At 33.9% G+C, this 18440-nt stretch overlaps 1 protein-coding gene and 1 long non-coding RNA gene across 13 annotated transcripts in view; one reads left to right on the forward strand and one right to left on the reverse strand.

Moving 5' to 3' along the window:
* Positions 1-18440, forward strand: part of Ih (hyperpolarization activated cyclic nucleotide gated potassium channel Ih) — an 87740-nt gene that overhangs the window by 13160 nt on the left and 56140 nt on the right. For 9 of the 12 annotated variants that reach the window (XM_081980619.1, XM_081980621.1, XM_081980627.1 and 6 more), the window contains one exon: positions 16936-17454. In XM_081980619.1, the coding sequence (XP_081836745.1) occupies positions 16936-17454 (519 nt within the window). Of the gene's footprint in view, positions 1-4859; positions 5053-13537; positions 13592-13702; positions 13882-16935; positions 17455-18440 lie in introns of those variants that run through there. The other 3 variants (XM_081980622.1, XM_081980623.1, XM_081980629.1) reach the window with 3 other exon arrangements.
* On the reverse strand, positions 2280-4963 carry LOC145729764 (uncharacterized). Its single transcript, XR_014178460.1, has 2 exons — positions 4826-4963; positions 2280-4765 (listed from the first exon to the last, which is right to left on the reverse strand). It is a non-coding gene; the product is annotated as an uncharacterized LOC145729764 (long non-coding RNA).

Consider the following 18440-nt stretch of genomic DNA (forward strand, 5'->3'; position numbering starts at 1 on the left):
AGAGAAGAATAGAAGATCATATCTTGGACATATTTTGAGAGGTGATAAATATCGTCCATTACAGCTCATACTAAAGGGCAAGATTAAGGGGAGCTTGGACCGGCATAAGAGGGGCTGGTGAACTTTTTCGCTTGGAGGAGGACCGTACAGCTTTTGCCATGATGATCGCCAACGTCAGGGAGACCGGACAAGGCACATGAAAAAAGAAGATATTAGAGCTAACAAAGTGAACCATTTGATTAATATCAGTTTAAGAGTAAAGGTAATCCCAGTTAATTTGATCAAGATGAACAGAGAAAGCGTCAACATCAAATCCAGAAAAATCTCTATACATTTTTAAAAAAGGCAAACCGTTAGGTCTAGTGATTTTTAGAGAGCAACCCACCATGCAATTCAATGATATAACTCATTCAAATTCTATAATATAACCTTTTTCTAGTTTTAGTTATCAGATTTGATTAGATGTGCCACCAATTTGTTATACAGTAGCTATAATTTGAAAAATATGGTCACCAGAAGAATGCAATTTTCACAGGAGTGCAATTGTCTCTGTAATCAAGTGAAAATTCCATTTGAGTTTCAATGGATGAGGGATATAGTCATGTCAATAAATTACTACTAAGCTAGTATTAGAGAGATATTTAGAGGTCCTAGAGCTTCCTGCATTATTTTGTCTTTTTTGGAATCATTGACTGAAAGATTTATTCTCATTCTCTCTTCTTATCATTGTTTGCTATGTCTTCTTTAATAATAAAACTGCCCCTGTTGGAAGATGTTTTAAAAGACATAGCAGTAACTAAGTAAACCCTACAAATCAATAACCTACTTTGGTCGCCATCTTACACTGAACAAATTACAGTATAGCTTTCGCTTCCTGAAAAATGCATTACAAAGGAGAATTGAGTGGGAGGGCTTCCATCAGTCGGTACATAATTAACCAGTCAACGTTGGTGTAACAGTTTTAGACATGAAACAGGCCATTATTTAAAAGTTGCATACACAAAACGTATATAAGCACCGGGGCTGTTTTAACGGTGAACTAATTTGGAGAAAGAATCAGGCCAGGGCCGCAACAGCGACTTGCAAAACTCTTTACACGAAAATAGGTTTGTTTTCGTGCCAAAGGGTAAACAAGCAGGGTAGTAAGTAGGCACTCAAGGATATCTTTTACGTCAGTTTATTAGTCCTTTATATTGCTTTGTCGCCCGGCAGTATTTCGTAAAGTATCACTTGCCACGGCTGTTTATGAACAAGTTGAAAGTAAGTTCAAGTGTAGAAATAATGTTTTTTATTTTGGGGAAAAAACTAGATTGCTGCATAGCTTGTAGGAGGAGAGCAATTATCATCAAGACTTTAAGCACGTAAAAGTACTTAACAAGAACCATTCTTCATTAGTTTTAAATTACCTTTTCTACTTTCCCATGCTACTAACCATAGACTTTTTTGTATAATAACAAATTGAGATTTGTAGAAAGCCAATCTTCATCAGAAAGCTTTACACGCTTCAAGGTTTCATATCATGATTCGCCCAAATCAAAGTATCTGTTTAAAATGCTGTCATTTTGTCAAAAATGACAAGATTTTTAAATATCATTTGTTAACAGTGAGCTGTCAAACATTTGGTTAGTCTTTTGGACATGTTTGATTCCAAAACCAGTATGTCTTTAGATATTGGTCTACTTCAACTTATTCTAACACTTGTTGTGTTCGGTTATTTTCCGCTGGGACAGACTGGAATTTGACACTTGTCACGTGACACGTGACACTACGTTTTGTACTATTACTATAGATCAGCGCAGTTACGTGATAACTGTCAGATTAACGTCTAATTTCTGTAGAGAAGAATAACAGAACTTACAGTCCAATTCTCGAAAGTTGACCATCACGTGACACGTAGACAAAAGACAATTCCTACGAATTAAGGCAGTAGACACTAGTACTATTTAATAACGTGACAACTGACGTTTGACATTTGTTATAGAAAAAGACTGTCTAATCCCGCCAGTTACTTTGGTCACGTGATGGTCAAAAATCAGAGCATGATACAGTAGTTATAAATGCATTAAAATTCTGTTTAGTTGACAATTCTGTCATTAATATATCATTAGTGTCATCTGTCAAATAGGCTGACAACGCTGACGTGAAGACTGACGAATGCACTCGGTGCAATCAGTGTTCATATTCATACAATACGATATGTACAAAGTTTGACAGTTGTCACTTTCCTCTAACCAAAAGTTTTAAAATTTTCATTTGATTCAAATAAAATATCAAAAATCTTGACATTATAGAGATATTTAATGTCTAATTTCTTAGAGTACCTAATTAATGTAGTTGAAATTTTTGACAGCTGTTACTCTAACCTACAATACAAGCTGTACAAAATTTGACAGCTGTCAATCTAACCCGCCGTAATAACTATATTAAATTTGACAGCTTGCAGTTTCCTGCAACCAAAAGAAATGAAATTAACAACGGCTCCCAAAAGAATATCAAACACTTGGATACTAGGCTGCTTTGATGTCTGGTATCTCAGAAACTAGCTTATGAACTAAACGGAACATTTTGACAACTGTCACTCTAACTTACAATACAAACTGTACAAAATTTGCCAGTTGTCACTTTCCTTTAGTCCGAAGTATTTAAAATTACATTTGTTTCTAATGGAATATCAAAAAACTTGACATTATAGAGAAGTTTAATGTCTAAATTGAATTTAGTTGAAATTTTTGACAGCTGTCAATCTGACCCGCCGTTATGACTGATGTATTAAATTTGATAGCTGTCAGTTTCCCGCAACCAGAAGAATTGAAATTAACAATTAATGGCTCCCAAAAGAATATCAAACATTTAAATACTAGGTTGGTTTGATGTCTAGTATCTCAGAAACTAGAACAGAAGCTGAAATTTTTGACAGCTGTCAACCTACAATTTTGACAGTGGAATTCATAAAATTTCCCTGATGAGAGAAAATGAACTTCTACTTCTCTTTTAAAATGTAATATAAACGTTGGAAATTTGGTAGTCTAAATTTAGACATTTGTAAAAGTTGAAATTTGGAAGAAGCATGTCACGTGACTTTGATAATGTAATTTTGAACTTGCAATTCTGCAAGCGTCAATTGACGCCTGTCAAAACAGTCACGTGACCATAAAAAATAGTTTGAACTGTAAACATTTGCTAAAAATCTAATTTAGGCGGTTGTAAAATCTGAAATTGTAAAATACACGTCACGTGACGTTGATAATGCAATTCTGAGCTTGCAACATGATAAAGACTAGTTGACACCCGTCAAAATCGGTCACGTGACCTCTAAAATGTAGTGTAAACGTTGAAAATTTAGTAAAGTAGATTTAGACAGTTGTAAAAGCTGAAAATCTAAGACCCACGTCTCGTGACCTTAATCATGTAATTGTGAGCTTGCAACACTGTAAAGGCTAGTTGACACCTGTCAAAATCAGTCACGTGACCTCTAAAATGTAGTGTAAACGTTGAAAATTTAATAAAGTAGAGTTAGACAGTTGTAAAAGCTGAAAATCTAAGAACCACGTCTCGTGACGTTAATCATGTAATTGTGAGCTTGCAACACTGTAAAGACTAGTTGACACCCGTCAAAATCAGTCATGTGCCCAAAAATAAATTGTTTAAACTGTGAAAATTTGCTAAATCAAATTTAGAGAGTTGTAAAAGCTAAAATTTTAAAATACATGTCACGTGATGTTGATAATTCAATTTTGACTTTGCAACACAGTAAAAGCTAGTTGACATTAGTCAAAATCAGTCACGTGACTTTTAAAATGTAGTTTAAAAGTTGAAAATTTAGTAAAGTAGATTTAGACAGTTTTGAAAACTGAAATTATAAGAGCCACGTCACGTGACGTTGATAATACATTTTTGAGCTTGCAACAGTGGAAGGCCCGTTGACAACTGTCAAAAACAGTCACGTGACGTTCAAAATGTGAATGAAAAATTGGTGAATCAAATTTAGACAGTTGTAAAAACGTTACGTTTCAAAACTTCAAAAGATCTTCCTATTGAGCAAATAAAATACAGGGTGATCAATTTAAAACAAGCCAAACTTGTGTCAAAAAAAATTTGACAAGCAGTTGGCATATGTCAATTTTGACATTCGATGGTGGCGATTCAGACACATTACCGAAACTGCGTTAATTTTGATCTGACAGCATAGTCAAAATTAGTGAAGTTTCAGTATTTTTTTTTGAATCGCCACCATCGAATGTCAAAATTGACATATGTCAACTGCTTGTCAAATTTTTTACACATGTTTGGCTTGTTTTAAATAAATTTTCTTTGCTCAATAGGAAAATCTATTAGTAATCACATTAACACTCTGTACTGTACTTTTTCTCACTTATTAATAACCTAAAAACTTCACATTTACTTACTTAAGCTATCTAGTCTTGAAACTATCCGACGTACAATTAGTAGTACTCAATACCAGGTAAACATTGCAAATCACTACACAAAAAGGTTTGTTCCACGTTCCACGAAAGTACCTAATGCTATAGAAGTAGAAGACTTTCTGTGTAAAAATTCATGGTTTGTTCACTTAAAAAAGGGCTTCCAGGAAGGCAATTGTTATCAGTTTGGCCAATTTTCGGCCCTAAACTGAATCCGGTTCTGTCACAAAATTCCTCGAGCGAAAAAGTTATCTCACAGGTACCGTTCGTCCAGGTACGACCCACTATATCAAGTCGTAAAGACGACCGCTCATTAATTATGTCCGTGAAGGAGGATTCCGAGTCTGAAAAACAAACAAAAAACCATTGTTTTCTGCTGACCAATTGCACCTAATGGGCTTCACCTTAAATATTTTAACATATTAGGTATTCGAAGATGATTGAACGGAAACACGCAGACGGTTCCGTACCTTGCAAGGTACCGCTGCATGTGTAATGTATCTGCTTAATAATTTTATTATCAGCAAAAGTTTTTGTCGAGTTGCCAATTCGTTGATTTGCTTGTTGTTGGGTGCTGTGTTGTTATGTCGGTTTCCAGGTTTAGAAATGTTATGTACCACGTGATTTCTGGGTAAGTCCGATCAGTTCAGTTTTTGTTTGTGGTTCTTGTTATGGTGTTTTTCGTTTTGTACTGTTTCAATGATGTTTGATAGAGCAGGATGCAATTGCTCTGAAATAGTTTTGCATTGAACCCACCAATGGAAAACAAACAAAGTTTACAATTATTACATTTACCAACTAAGTAGGTACTGTAAAATGTATGAATGTAATTCAATTATCAATTGCAGTAGTTGAATTATCAACTACTTTTGTAAAGTAGTTGAACTACTCGAATTCATTGAACTACTCATATATCGATAAATTAGTTGAAAATAAGTTAAATAGTGTACCTAAATAATTAATTAAATAATAAAATAGTGTTTCAGTTTGTGCCAACAAACTTATGTAAAAGTGCAAGTGTCCTAGTATGCTATGGCATATGTCATGTATAAGTCAAAAATGTCAGACATTGCTGATTCGTAAATAAGAGCTATAAAAAGTTTTTGTGTGGACAAAACCCGTGTGGGTTTTATAGCTTTATGGTCCATAGATATAGATAAAGTTGCCAGAACCCTATGAGACTGACATGTACCATAGAAATGTCAAATACTCCCTATACAGACCGTATAAGTATAAAGTTCCAAGTCAAAAACTCTTGACTTCCACTTTTACAGAAACAAAACAAACTATTATTTAGTATTTTGACAGCTGTGACGTAAATATTCACCTGAAAGTATTTTAGTATGCCATGGTAACCATCGTGTATATGTCAAAAATGTCAAACGTCACTGATTTGCGACGTAGAGCTATAAAGTTCAGAGGTTGAAACAGATTTTGTGTGGTACTTAACCCAGGACGGTTTTTGTAGTTTTATGGTTGGTATTTTGACAGTTCTGCTGCAATTGTCAAAGTTTTGCCAGAGCCCCATTATTATGGGACACTTGTCATGTACACTAGAACTGTCAAATATTCCCTATATAGACACGTATAAGTATAAAGTTCCAAGTCAAAAACTTTTGAGTTCCACTTTTACAGAAACAAAACAAACTATTATTTAGTATTTTGACAGCTGTGACGTAAATATTCACCTGAAAGTATTTTAGTATGCCATGGTGACAATCGTGTATATGTCAAAAATGTCAAACGTCACTGATTTGCGACGTAGAGCTATAAAGTTCAGAGGTTGAAACTGTTGAAACAGATTTTGTGTGGTACTTAACCCAGGACGGTTTTTGTAGTTTTATGGTCGGTGTTTTGACAGTTCTGCCGTAATTGTCAAAGTTGCCAGAGCCCTATTACTATGGGACACCTGTCATGTACACTAGAACTGTCAAATATTCCCTATACAGACCGTAGAAGTATAAAGTTCCAAATCAAAAACTATTGACATCCTCTAACAAAAACAAGATGAACTTCATAGCTTTACGGGGCGTATTTTGACAGATGTAACGTAGGTATCCACGTTAAATTGTCCTAGTATGCTATGACAACAGCCATGTATATGTCAAAATGTCAAACGTCGCTAATTCACGACGTAGAGACCAATTTTGATTTTTACTAAACTTTTTTATAGTTTTATGATCCATATTTTGACAGTTTAACAACAAATGTCAAAGTTGTCAGAGTTCTAAGATTATGTAACACCTGTCATGTACCACACAACTGTCAAATATTAGCTGTACAGACAGCAGAAATATAAAGTTCCAAGTCAAAAACTCTTGATTTTCACTAATAAAATCAAGATAAACTTTACAGCTTTACGACGCGTATTTTGACAGCTGTGACGTAAATATTCACGTTAAAGTATCCTAGTATGCTGCGGCAACTGTCATGGATAAGTCAAAAATGTCAAACGTCACTGATTTTGACAGTTCTTCCGCAAATGTCAAAGTTGCCAGAGTTCTAGAATGAGGGGACTGTCATGTCAAAAATATACTAAAAACCAACGTAGTAGGCAGATATGCGGAGAATCAAGGTAATTGGCGATGCATGACGTCACAGCATAACAGTAAACTATTTTTTTTAACTTATCAAATAACTATTAAGTTAGTCATTGTCCTAGAAAATATTATCAGCTGGTTTAAAATTGGAAAAAATTGAAATTTTGGCATTCGGACACTTTGTGCTCACTAAACAATCCTTCAAGCGAAGAGCAAAAATCTCCCTTCTGACGCCTTTGAGGGCAAAATGTCCCTCTTGGGTTTTAGTAGAAAATTAAATTTCCTACAATGTTTGTTCTGTAACATTTTCCTGAATTTTACCACGTGACCAAGTTACGAGGAATCGAATTTCCGTAAGTAGACTTTCACACTGAGCACCCACTAAATTTTCATGAGAAAATATCTTATTTCTGAGGCATTTGAGGGTAAAATATCTCTCCAAAGCTTTGGTGGAGAAGTAAACCAGCTCTACAATTTTTCCCTTTAGACTTTTGCAGAATTCTGTCAAGAAATTGCATACACAGAAGATTGAAATTGTTTTGAGGGACTCACAAGTCTTGTCCCCAATAATTGATACTCACAAAACACCCTATTCCTTTCAGTTAAAATAAAGTAGATCAAGTACTCTAAAAGCAATTGAATTACTTTAAAGTAGTTCAACTACTGAAAAAATTGTAACATTAATTACCAATTGAAACTACTTTTGTTTAGTAATTAAAGGATCAATTACAATTATTGTTTCTGAAAAGTAATTCAATTATAGTAGTTTAATTACTTGGAAGTAATTGTATTAAAGTAATTCCACTGTGGACAGCTCTCAACAACAATAACGATACATCATAGAATTCGACCAGATTCATTTATTATTCCCCTAGATAATTTATTTAATAATACACTATCGTCTGTCACTTAATTACATGGAACTAGTCCATTATGCTGGTTTGTCAAGTAGTTGAAAACTGGCTATTTATGCAAAACCACAATAAACAACACTGCTTGGTTGACATAAAAATTATAAAACAAATCCAATTTGCAATGTTTTTAATAAGCAGTTTTACATTGCCTGGTTATTTTCTAATAACTTACATGCTCAACCGAAAACTTTACTAATTAAGGCAACTCGGAAACAGTAAATTGCTACTCTGGTACGGAATTTAGGAAATATATGTTCAACCTCAATTAAATTGAAAAGTTCGAGCTAAGTTTCGAACATATAATTCTTGGGCTGTTGCAGATCTGTTTGCTTTATTGTTATTAGTAGGCCAGAAAATTGTTAATTCAGTCTCGAAAATAAATTTTGGTAATAAATTTGGAACAAGTTGCTGCCAGAAAATTCTGCTTTTTTAATGGTATGCTCGTCATTTTGTTATTGGTTGACTAAATAATCAACAAACAATGACATACTACAAAATTCAGACAGGCAAATAAATTTAGAAGTATTTACCTAACAACTGCACTCTCGTGCGGAAAGGTACGTACCACTTTCCGCACTTGTAAGGTAAATAACTATTTCCAAATTTATTTGCTTGCCTACACTGTATGTTTTTGGGTTTTTTGGTATACATTTTGAATATAATTATCATACTTTTTTTAACAATATACAGCGGGTTCAAACTTTTTTTTATTGTCAAACTTTGACATTAGTCAACATTGACAAGTCAAATAAGTTTAAGTTTTTTTGTTTAAGTGTAAATTTATATATTTTTGTAGAAAAACCTAGAGAAACCGAAGCTTTCCCACAACCAAAGTTATATTAATTAACTGTTAAACCAAACAGTGCTTTACTGGCTTGAGCTTGATGTCACTTTGACAGTTCTCTATCTAGCGCTGTAACTAACAATTTTTCTATTCAAGTTGTACAGAGTGGTTAAGTAAAGCGTTGTTTGGCTACAATTTGGTAAAAAAATTCACTCAGTAGCTCTCACACAACCAAAGTTATGGTCTGTTAAACCAGACAGTGCTTTGTTGGCTTGAGTTTGGTATCACTTTGACTCTAATCCATCTGGCGCTGTCACAAAATAAAAATCTCGTCAAGTTGTACACAGTGGTCAAATAAAACGTTATTTTGGCTATATTTTGGTAAAAAAATTCACTCAGTAGCTTTCACACAACTAAAGTTATGACCTGTTGACGTTTCACCCTGTATCACTAGGATCACTAATCAAACCTGTCAAATTTTAGGGGCGCACTTGAAAAATTACAAATGGTAGAATTTTTTAAAAATTAGGTTAGGTTAGGCAGAATAAGGTCCAGCGGAGTACTGAACGGGTAACTAAAATACGTCACAGTCACGTGGGCTGAGAAATTCTGTATTTTTAATCTACAGTGTGTTGTCTTTTTAGTAGTTTTGTTATTTTCCATTGTACTATCTATAACTAATTAATTCGTTAACTTAATTAATCGTTATTTTCCAACAAAAATTTAAGCAAAACGTACCGACTAATCCCAGAGACTTCTAAATACTACTGAAAACTTTGCAAACATTGTCAAAAGCTTCTAAGAGTGTCCTAAACCTTCTAAGAGTTTTGTGAGACTTGCCAGAAGCCTGTAGGAAGATTTTTTGAATGCTAGAAACCTATGAATACAATTAAAAACCTCTCACAGATTTCCAGAGGCCTCTGAATCATTTTGGAAATCATAGAAACTTCTAGATATGTACTACTGAAAACTTTGCAAAAATTGTCAGAAGCTTCTAAGAGTGTCATAAACCTTCCAAGAATTTTGTGAAATTGACAGAAGCCTGTAGGAACGTTTTTGAAATGCTGGAAACCTATAAATACAACTGAAAATCTCTCACAGATTGCCAAAGCCCTCTAAATAGTATAGAAATCATAGAATCTTCTAGATACTACTGAAAACCTTGCAAAAAATTACAGAAACTTCTACAAGTGTCCTAAATCTTCTAAGAAATTTGTAAAATTGCCAGAGGATAGATGAGTCAGATAAGTACATGCATTAATGTCTAGTCTCCATTACCACTTGAATTTCTTCATCAGTAAAGTGACTTTTGAACTATTTAAATACATTGAAATGGATTTGGTTCGCAAAATCTCCTGATTTTACACCACTTTTTTTAGGTAATTTAATATAACTACCAAACACCCACTTCTATCATTCTGTTTTATTAAATCATGTGTTGTTCTGCTAGGTTCCTGGAAATTCCTGCCTTGAATCATCAATTTATTTGAGCAAACTCTTTAAATTACAGCAAACGTGTTATCAAACACAAATCGAAGGTTTTCACTAGTTTTATGTGAAAATGACAAGGCGACAATCAATAACATATTTCCATTACGTTTTTCTTTGAACCTAGCATTTGTAGTTCTTGAGATATGGTCGTTTACCTCGTTTACTAGGCTACCTTGTACTTTAAACGTTTAACAAGTAAACATTTTTCTCTTTTTTAATTTTGAAAAATGCAGGAAAAATGCTATAAGTTTAGCATGCAAATGGAAATTTACATTGATTTGGGAAAGATTGCACTGTGTGATAAGGAATTAGAAAAATCATCAACGAAGCATTAACATAAAAATGCAAATGTTTTTGGCCAAAACAAATTTACTAAAGGACTTAATGGATTAGAATAGTTACTTCTTGAGATTTTATTGATATTCCTCTGTTAAAGGTAAATAATAATGTTTGTGCTGCGCATTTTCCAGTTAAACAGATATATTGCTCTAAAGCAATTAGAGCTAATGGAGCACTTAAGAAATTTGGGCGAATGTTATTAATTTAATCTGAAAATGTCCCTCTCAAAATGTATTTTATAACAAAACCATTTGAGAATATGGGGTAGTTTTATAGGTTTGGTTCAATCAATTCCCTATTATAAGTATTCAGAGTGGTTGTAGGGCCTAAAAGCTCAAAAAATTGATTTTTTGTTGCCCTTCTATCAGTCTCTGTGAGTCACGTGATCTGTTTGAATTTAAAAGTGAAATCCTCACGTGATACGAACGAATAGTCTCATGTTAAAAATGATAATTTAAACTACCACAAAAAAATACAATTAAAAACAAAAGAATTATGTATTTTGTAACAAATTGTGCAATACTCCAAAATTAGTACAAAATTTATATTCCTTGGTTTTACTCTCCAATTATATCATTCTAATAATATTGTTTCAACATTACCAAGCAATAAGAATAAGATTAAAGGTTCTTGATAAATAATGATAAAAATGATAATTAATACATTCTTCAAGAGAAAAATTTACTTCGAGAAGACCATGAACATGAGAAGCTACCTAACCTAACCTAAAACCATCAATATTTTCTCTTGTTTAATATTTTTTCTACCATCTCACTAATCTCGATTATTTTGATGCTTCTTTTGTTAAATTGTGGATTTTATACTTTTCCTATCAATTTAAAGTTTTCGAGATATTGACGTTTAAAAAATGACATTTTTACACTTTAAAGTGTCATAGATTTTAACTAGAATGAGATAGATGAAAATTTTATCTTTTTCTGACCTATGGTCATATGTACTGCAAAGCTTGACAGGTGTTAATTTTTTTACTATAATAAATTTTTGGCAGCTGTCAAAATTAAAATGGTTACCGGATGACAGATCTCATAAACTTAAAATAAGGACATTAAAACAGTTTTGCTCTGTCTGTTTGTTTTAAACTGTCATAGCTTTTAATCAATGTTCGCTTGTAATTTGGTCTAATTTCAGAATTCTACCAATTTTGAAAAAGTCAATTTTGTTGCTTAAATTTACTGGAATAACCTTCCTGAAACTTTTCTAGAAATTTTCCGCTCCAGATTTGACAAAAAGGCAAAGGTGTTCCACTGAAAATTTGACCTTAGAAATAGATATTTTCCTAACAAGTGCGGAAAGTGATTACACTTTAAGGCATCAGTCGAGTGCGGGGAAGACACTTTCCGCACGTGATAGGAACATCATTTAAATGGAAAACACAATAATTGAAAATAAATGATGAATTAAAATTGAAAATAAAATTTTTAATAATAGTAAATTTAACTAATTTAATAATGTATGTAACTAAAATATATAACAGCACATTAAAGATAAAACTTGATTACTAAAAACTTACTAAAACTTTACTAATAATAAATAAACAATCATTATATGGAATAATAATTTAGATTATGAAACATAAACTGATATAATTTAATTTTCCCACCCTAGTGCGGGAAATTTTATATTTCGAGAACAAAAATAGTGCGGAAATGTTATATTTTGCGCACGCTCGTAGAAAAATAACTAATTTCAGTATTTTACTGACTTTAAAAATGTCAATTGTAATGCTCAATTTTCGGTAGATTCAGAGATGAACCTTCTACATTAAAATGTTTTTAGAGCACTTAAAACAGAATTAGAATACTCTCAGAAGGGTTATTCCAGTAAATTTACGCTATTAAAATAACATTTGTAAAATCGGTAGATTACCGAAATTAGTCATTTAAGATCAAATATTGAGCGGTAAACTTCTGGAATATTCTCGGAAAATTTGTACTTACCACCAAATTGAGGCGACAAAATTGATGTTTGTGAAATCGTACCTAATTACTGAAATTCCATAATTAAAATAAAGGCAGATTGTGAAAATACTACTGTCATTGAAAAAACACTTGTTTGTCAGTTTGAAAATTAGGTTAGAATTCAAGAAAAGTGTGACCTTCCTTCAAATTTTGATAACAAAATTAAAATTATTCAGAGTTTTCTACGTCGATCTTTGGAAATAGTTTCTTGGTATATTTTCAATTTCTATCTACAATAATTTGCCAAACTGAACTATTTTCACCAACTTTCAAAATTTGTTTTTTTTTTGACCCAGAAGTACTTCAAATTGAGCAATTTTGCCATAATTTAACAAACTCTGTATCTCTTTCAAAATTCTCATACATGACGTATCGTCAGCATACCGGTATGTTATGGTAACTAACTAAAAAAATGCTTTAAGCCTATATCTTGCCAACTCTAGTCGGTACAAAAGAAGCATATAACTTGTGGTAAATTCTACAAAAAAGATTGTTTTTAGTAAACTGGAAAACAAAATATTAGCAATAGACGATTTAAACGATGCAGGATAAAATATTTGTCCTAACGCGTATCACTTCTTAAAGACTTTACATAACAACTTTTCTAAAAGCAGCATGAATTCAAGGTAACAAACTGAAAAAAACTTTGAATATATTTGGAATAAAAATAAGTTTTTTGAAGAAATTCTGTTACGTAACACTTCTTGCTTAACCTTTGCGGTATCTTTTACAGTTGTCCAAGATACCTGTTCGCGAATAAAAACTTTATGATATTCTTCATAACCGGTTAATAACGAAATTGACTTTCTGCACCCAAAATTTATTAACCCATTTTGCATAGAAATTAATGGGTTTTTAAGTCAAGTTCTTGAATCGGCGCATAAAAACTGTTTCACTATGCTGACGCGTGAATATCTCATTATTCCCATTCGATCCAGCCGATACAGAAGAATTAATACGTTTTTTCCTCATTGCCATGAAGGTCCTTCAAGTATTTACCGGTTGGGAAAAAAAAACCAAGAATTGACAATGGCTACCAGTAATAATTGCTAACAGTCTTAAAACTTCAGTTGTTACTGTAACATTGTGCCGTTCAAACCACGAGGAGTGTATTTATGTTTAAGTGAGTGTAGGGTACCACCAACAGCATCTCTCAATCCAATTAATTTCAATCATAACATCAGTCACCTCAGCCCGGGGGGCAATTCCTTGTTATTGATTAATCAAAAAATTGCCGTTCCGCAGTCAGTTTGTGCCGGTTCAGCTGAGCATGCGAGTCGCTTTTCGATTGTTTCGAGTACCAACGGTACCACCAAAACGCGCGTGTGTCAGGTTCAGCCCGTTGACCGATTGTTGTTCGTAAACCCGTTGTTATTTAGTGTTGGTTCCACTTTGGTTTGGTTGACTGTTCAGGTACTGGCTAGTGGTGGAAATTTTGCTAAACTGCCATTCAATCTTGTTTACAATTTACATTGATTCGTTTAGCAACAAGAGATTCACCACGCTGTTGGGCGGTACTAAACTGATTTTTTTTTTATATACTGATGGTCATTCAACCCAAAAACTTTTTTCTACAATTACTGACAATTTCTCCTAAAAATCTCCTTTAATTAAACATATTACAAGTTTGTAATGGTCCAAAGTAACGCTAAAAGGTAAATTATCGAGAATTTTCTTTTACAAATGTTCTCGGTTGTGAATAAATGCCTTTTTACCACAATGAAAACATAAAATCTGAAGCATTGTCTTCAATTTTAATTTGCACAAGTGAATTCAAAACAGCATATTATTTTGTGGAATACGTTTTTATTAACAATTAAGGATCGATACTCTTACCTCTGGACAAATTTATTCTTAGGAAAATTTCTATAGAAATGACAGAATTGAGCATAGAATTCTTGATAAAATTGAATGAGCATAGAAATTATCTTTGGAATAAAATTATTCTGAAGTGAAAGTACTGGCCCTTAAAAAAAACTGGTCTAACTACTTCTCTATCAATACATCTCATCTAATCTAACAGCTTAGCTAAATAGTTTTTATATGGTTTTGCAACACAATTCTATACAAACCGATGAAATGACAGCTTTTCAAACTCTAAAACACCTTTTCCGAGTGGAAAAACTTGAAAAGTACATTCAAATCAACGATGCCAGACCCAAATCTCTTGATTCAGCCAATTTGGCAAGATCTAATAAAAATATAAATACAAACATAAACAGTATGTAAATGACAGTTTAAGACGTTAAATTACACCGACATATTTAAAAGCACCCTAACCTAGGTTTTAATTTGACTATGACATTTTGCACTTGATCTGTCACAGTCAAATCACAACTTAGCTTAGGTGAACCTTACGGTGCCCTTAATTACGTCGGTGCAATCCGCCATTAATTTGTCACTTATTTGACACTTGACAGAGCCTGACAGCTGTCAAAACAGTGCCGTGAAACTGTAAACTGTCAAGTAGTTGGGTGTCTTTGATGAATCACGTCGCAAATTGTTATTCCTAACTCTGTGAAATTAAATTTACCAGTTGTGACGTCAAATGACAGTTTAAGACGTTTAATTTGACAGTTATGACACTTTATAGGGTGGCTTATAGTCACGTGACATTGGTTATAATTAAAAAGCACTAAAAGCGCTTAAAAAGCAAAATAATTTTTCTCAAAAAAGCATAAAAATCTGAAAAACAGCACAAAACACTTTCAGAGATGCAATTTTTTTTACTTTTTTTGAGTTTAAGTTATATTTTTTTTTTAAACTGCTTTAGAAGCATCCGGAAGATTTTAGCTTGTTTTGAAAACTTTCAAAATTTTTTTGAACTACTTAAAGAGCATTTGGAAGGTTTTTGGACATTGGTATTGAAGGTTATAGAATGCTTTAGGTGCATTTGAAAATTCTTAGACGATTCTATAATTTTCTAAAAACTTTTAGACTGTTTTGATATCTTTTGGGAGCGTCTAGACTAGTTGAATAGCATTTGGAATCTTTTAGATTGTTTTGAAAACCTTCAGACTGTTTTAGAAGCATTTTGTAGTGTTTTGAAATCTTTTTAGACTATTTTAGGAGCATTGAAGATTCTGGACTGCTTTTAAGGTATTTGACACATTGTGGACGGTTCTAGAAACTTTAGGAAGCTTTGAAACTGCTCTAAAAGCATACGAAAACTTTTAGACTGTCTTGTAATGTTTATGAGAGCATAAACTGTTCTAAAAGCTTTTGGAAGGGCTTTCGACTGCTTTAGAAGTGTTTTGCAGTTTCTGTAGTGTTTTGAAATCATTTTAGACTACTTTAGAAGCATTTGGAAGGTTTCTGAAGAGTTTAAAAGGCATTGAAAGTTTTGGACTGCTTTTAAAGAATTTGAAAATTTATAGACGGTTCTAGAAACTTATGGAGGAAGCTTTTAAACTGATTCTAGACTAGTTGAAGATCGTTTGAATGTCATTATAGTGTTCTGAAAACTTTTGGAAGCTTCTAGACTGTTTTGAAGGACTTTCGACTGTTTGAAAAGCATTTTGGAGTTTCTGTAGTGTTTTAAAACCTTTTAAGACTAATTTAGAAGCATTTGGAAAGTGTTTAAACAGTTTAAGGAGCATTGAAGGTTCTGAACTGCTTTTAAGGAATTTGAAGCCTTGTAGACGGTTCTAGAAACTTTTGCTGCTTTAAATCGGCTTATTTTGATGTCAGAAATATGCCATAGGATTTTGTACATCACCTCAAATGCGGCATCTGATTTCTGTGTCTGATTTCCTAGATATTTAAATGTATTTACTTGCTCTATTGGTTGATTCTCATATGTTAGGCTTGAGTTTGGAAATTCTTGTGGCTTTCCAGTAATTATCATGAATCTAGTCTTCTTGGTGTTGATATTGAGGCCCATGTTCTTACTGCATTCCCCGACTGTCCCAAGCATATCCCGCAAATCGTCCATGTTATCTGCAATTAGAACTGTGTCATCCGCATAACGAATATTGTTGACCCATACACCATTCACCTTAACGCCCACGTTGCGTTCTTCTAGGGCTGCAGAATATAAATTGAAGAGAAGTGGGGAGAGAACACACTTGTCTGACCCCTCTACAAATTGGTCTTGCTTCAGTGAGATCGTTACCAACTCTGACTTCAGTCATTTGGTACCAGTATAGGCTTTGGATGTCTTTTTGGTCTATGTCCATGTGTGCTTAAACTTGGTCTGAATCCAAATTGTGTGGATCCGATGTTTCTTTCGCACTTTATTGATATTCTGTAGTGGATAATCTTAAGGTGTGACTCATGAGACTGATTAGTCTGTGGTGGAGAAGCTTGTTACTTCAAGAAATTAACGGTGTCAACATCCTTTTATAGCTTTTTAACTCGAATTGATAAAATCTACTGATAAGTCATCCCACTCGTTCTCTGATTAAATAAAGCAGCTTTGAGTGTTTGAACAGTTTTGATAAAATGTGGTATTTGTTATGTTTTCAGAGATGGAGGGGGTGGAGAGGGGGGAGGCGAGGAGCGCCGGGCGACCCGTCGAGCTCCTAGCCTGCGCCTAGCCAACGGGCGGGTGGCTGCCGCCCAATCTGAAGAAGAGATCAGATCGCCGCCACCCCGTCGCCTCGCCAAAGATGACTCCATCAAGATCAGCATAGAAAACACCAACACCTGCACGGATTCTCTGGTGACGGCATTGGATGACGAAACGTTACTGATCGCCGACTGTCTGTCCAACGACATGAACTACAAGGGTAGCGGCAAGGTGCATTTTGGGGTGGACGACATGTCGTTGTACGGCACCCCGAAGGAGGAACCGGGGCCTAATCCGTTAGGTTCCGTGGAACCGGAGAAACAAAGCTTCATCAAAAACCAGTTGCAGGCTCTGTTTCAGCCCACCGACAACAAGCTGGCGATGAAACTGTTTGGTTCGAAGAAGGCTTTAATGAAGGAACGGATACGACAGAAGGATTCTGGCCATTGGGTGATACATCCCTGTTCTAGTTTTCGGTAAGTCCTAAAATGATAAATCACTAGAGATAATAATAAGATAAAAATGCCTCCATTCAGACTTGTTGATTTGTAAGCGGAGTTGAACTGGAAACAATCTGTTACCGACTTGACATATTTATCGTTAAAAGAATGGGCTTTTAGGTCTCTAGAGGGGTCAACAAATTTAAAATTTGTGGAACAGTGGAATGTTAGGCTCAGTCAAGGTAGTAGTTATGGGTCATTAAATGTATCGCCTGTGAATAGAAACGATGCAATTTGACCATTTTTCAAGGTACACTGACATTTCAATTCTCCATTAAATTTACGTGGGAACCACCGTATCTTATTATTTCTATAGTCGTGTAAATATGTACTATTTCCTACTCTATAAAGATTTATGGAAACGTGTGTATTTGAGTAACGGAGGTTTTGCCGGAACTCGACTAGATGACATCACATCACGAATAAATTTAATTTAATTAAAATAAAGCACGTGCAATTATTACACTGTAATGTTATTACTTTCAATAATTAAATGATTCTTTTTAAAAAATACTACTAGGAACATAACCTAGTTTTCACAGGGTTGGAATAAAAAAAGTCAACTAAACGTTAAAAAATCCATATCTCGGGAACCAAAAGAGTTAGAGGGGTGGTTTTTGCTGTGAATTGTAGAGAAAACTGTCAGGAATGACACATCAAAAAAATGACACCTCTACTCGGACTTTTCGCCGGTTTTCACAGGGCCGGAGTTAAAAAAAGTACAGTTTAGGCGAAAAATTACATCTTAACATAAAAAAATCCATATCTCGGGAACCAAAACAGTTAGAGGGGTGATTTTTGCTGTGAATTATTAAAGACACTTTCAGAAACAATATTTAAAAAAAATCACAGTCCTACTCGGAACATAACCTAGTTTTCACAGGGCTGGAATAAAAAAACGTTAAAAAATCCATATCTCGGGAACCGAAAGAGTTAGAGGGGTGGTTTTTGTTGTGAATTGT

Source organism: Ips typographus, linkage group LG5, assembly GCF_016097725.1.
Source record: "Ips typographus isolate SLU linkage group LG5, UJ_Ityp_2.0, whole genome shotgun sequence".
In the NCBI taxonomy this organism is placed as follows: domain Eukaryota; kingdom Metazoa; phylum Arthropoda; class Insecta; order Coleoptera; family Curculionidae; genus Ips; species Ips typographus.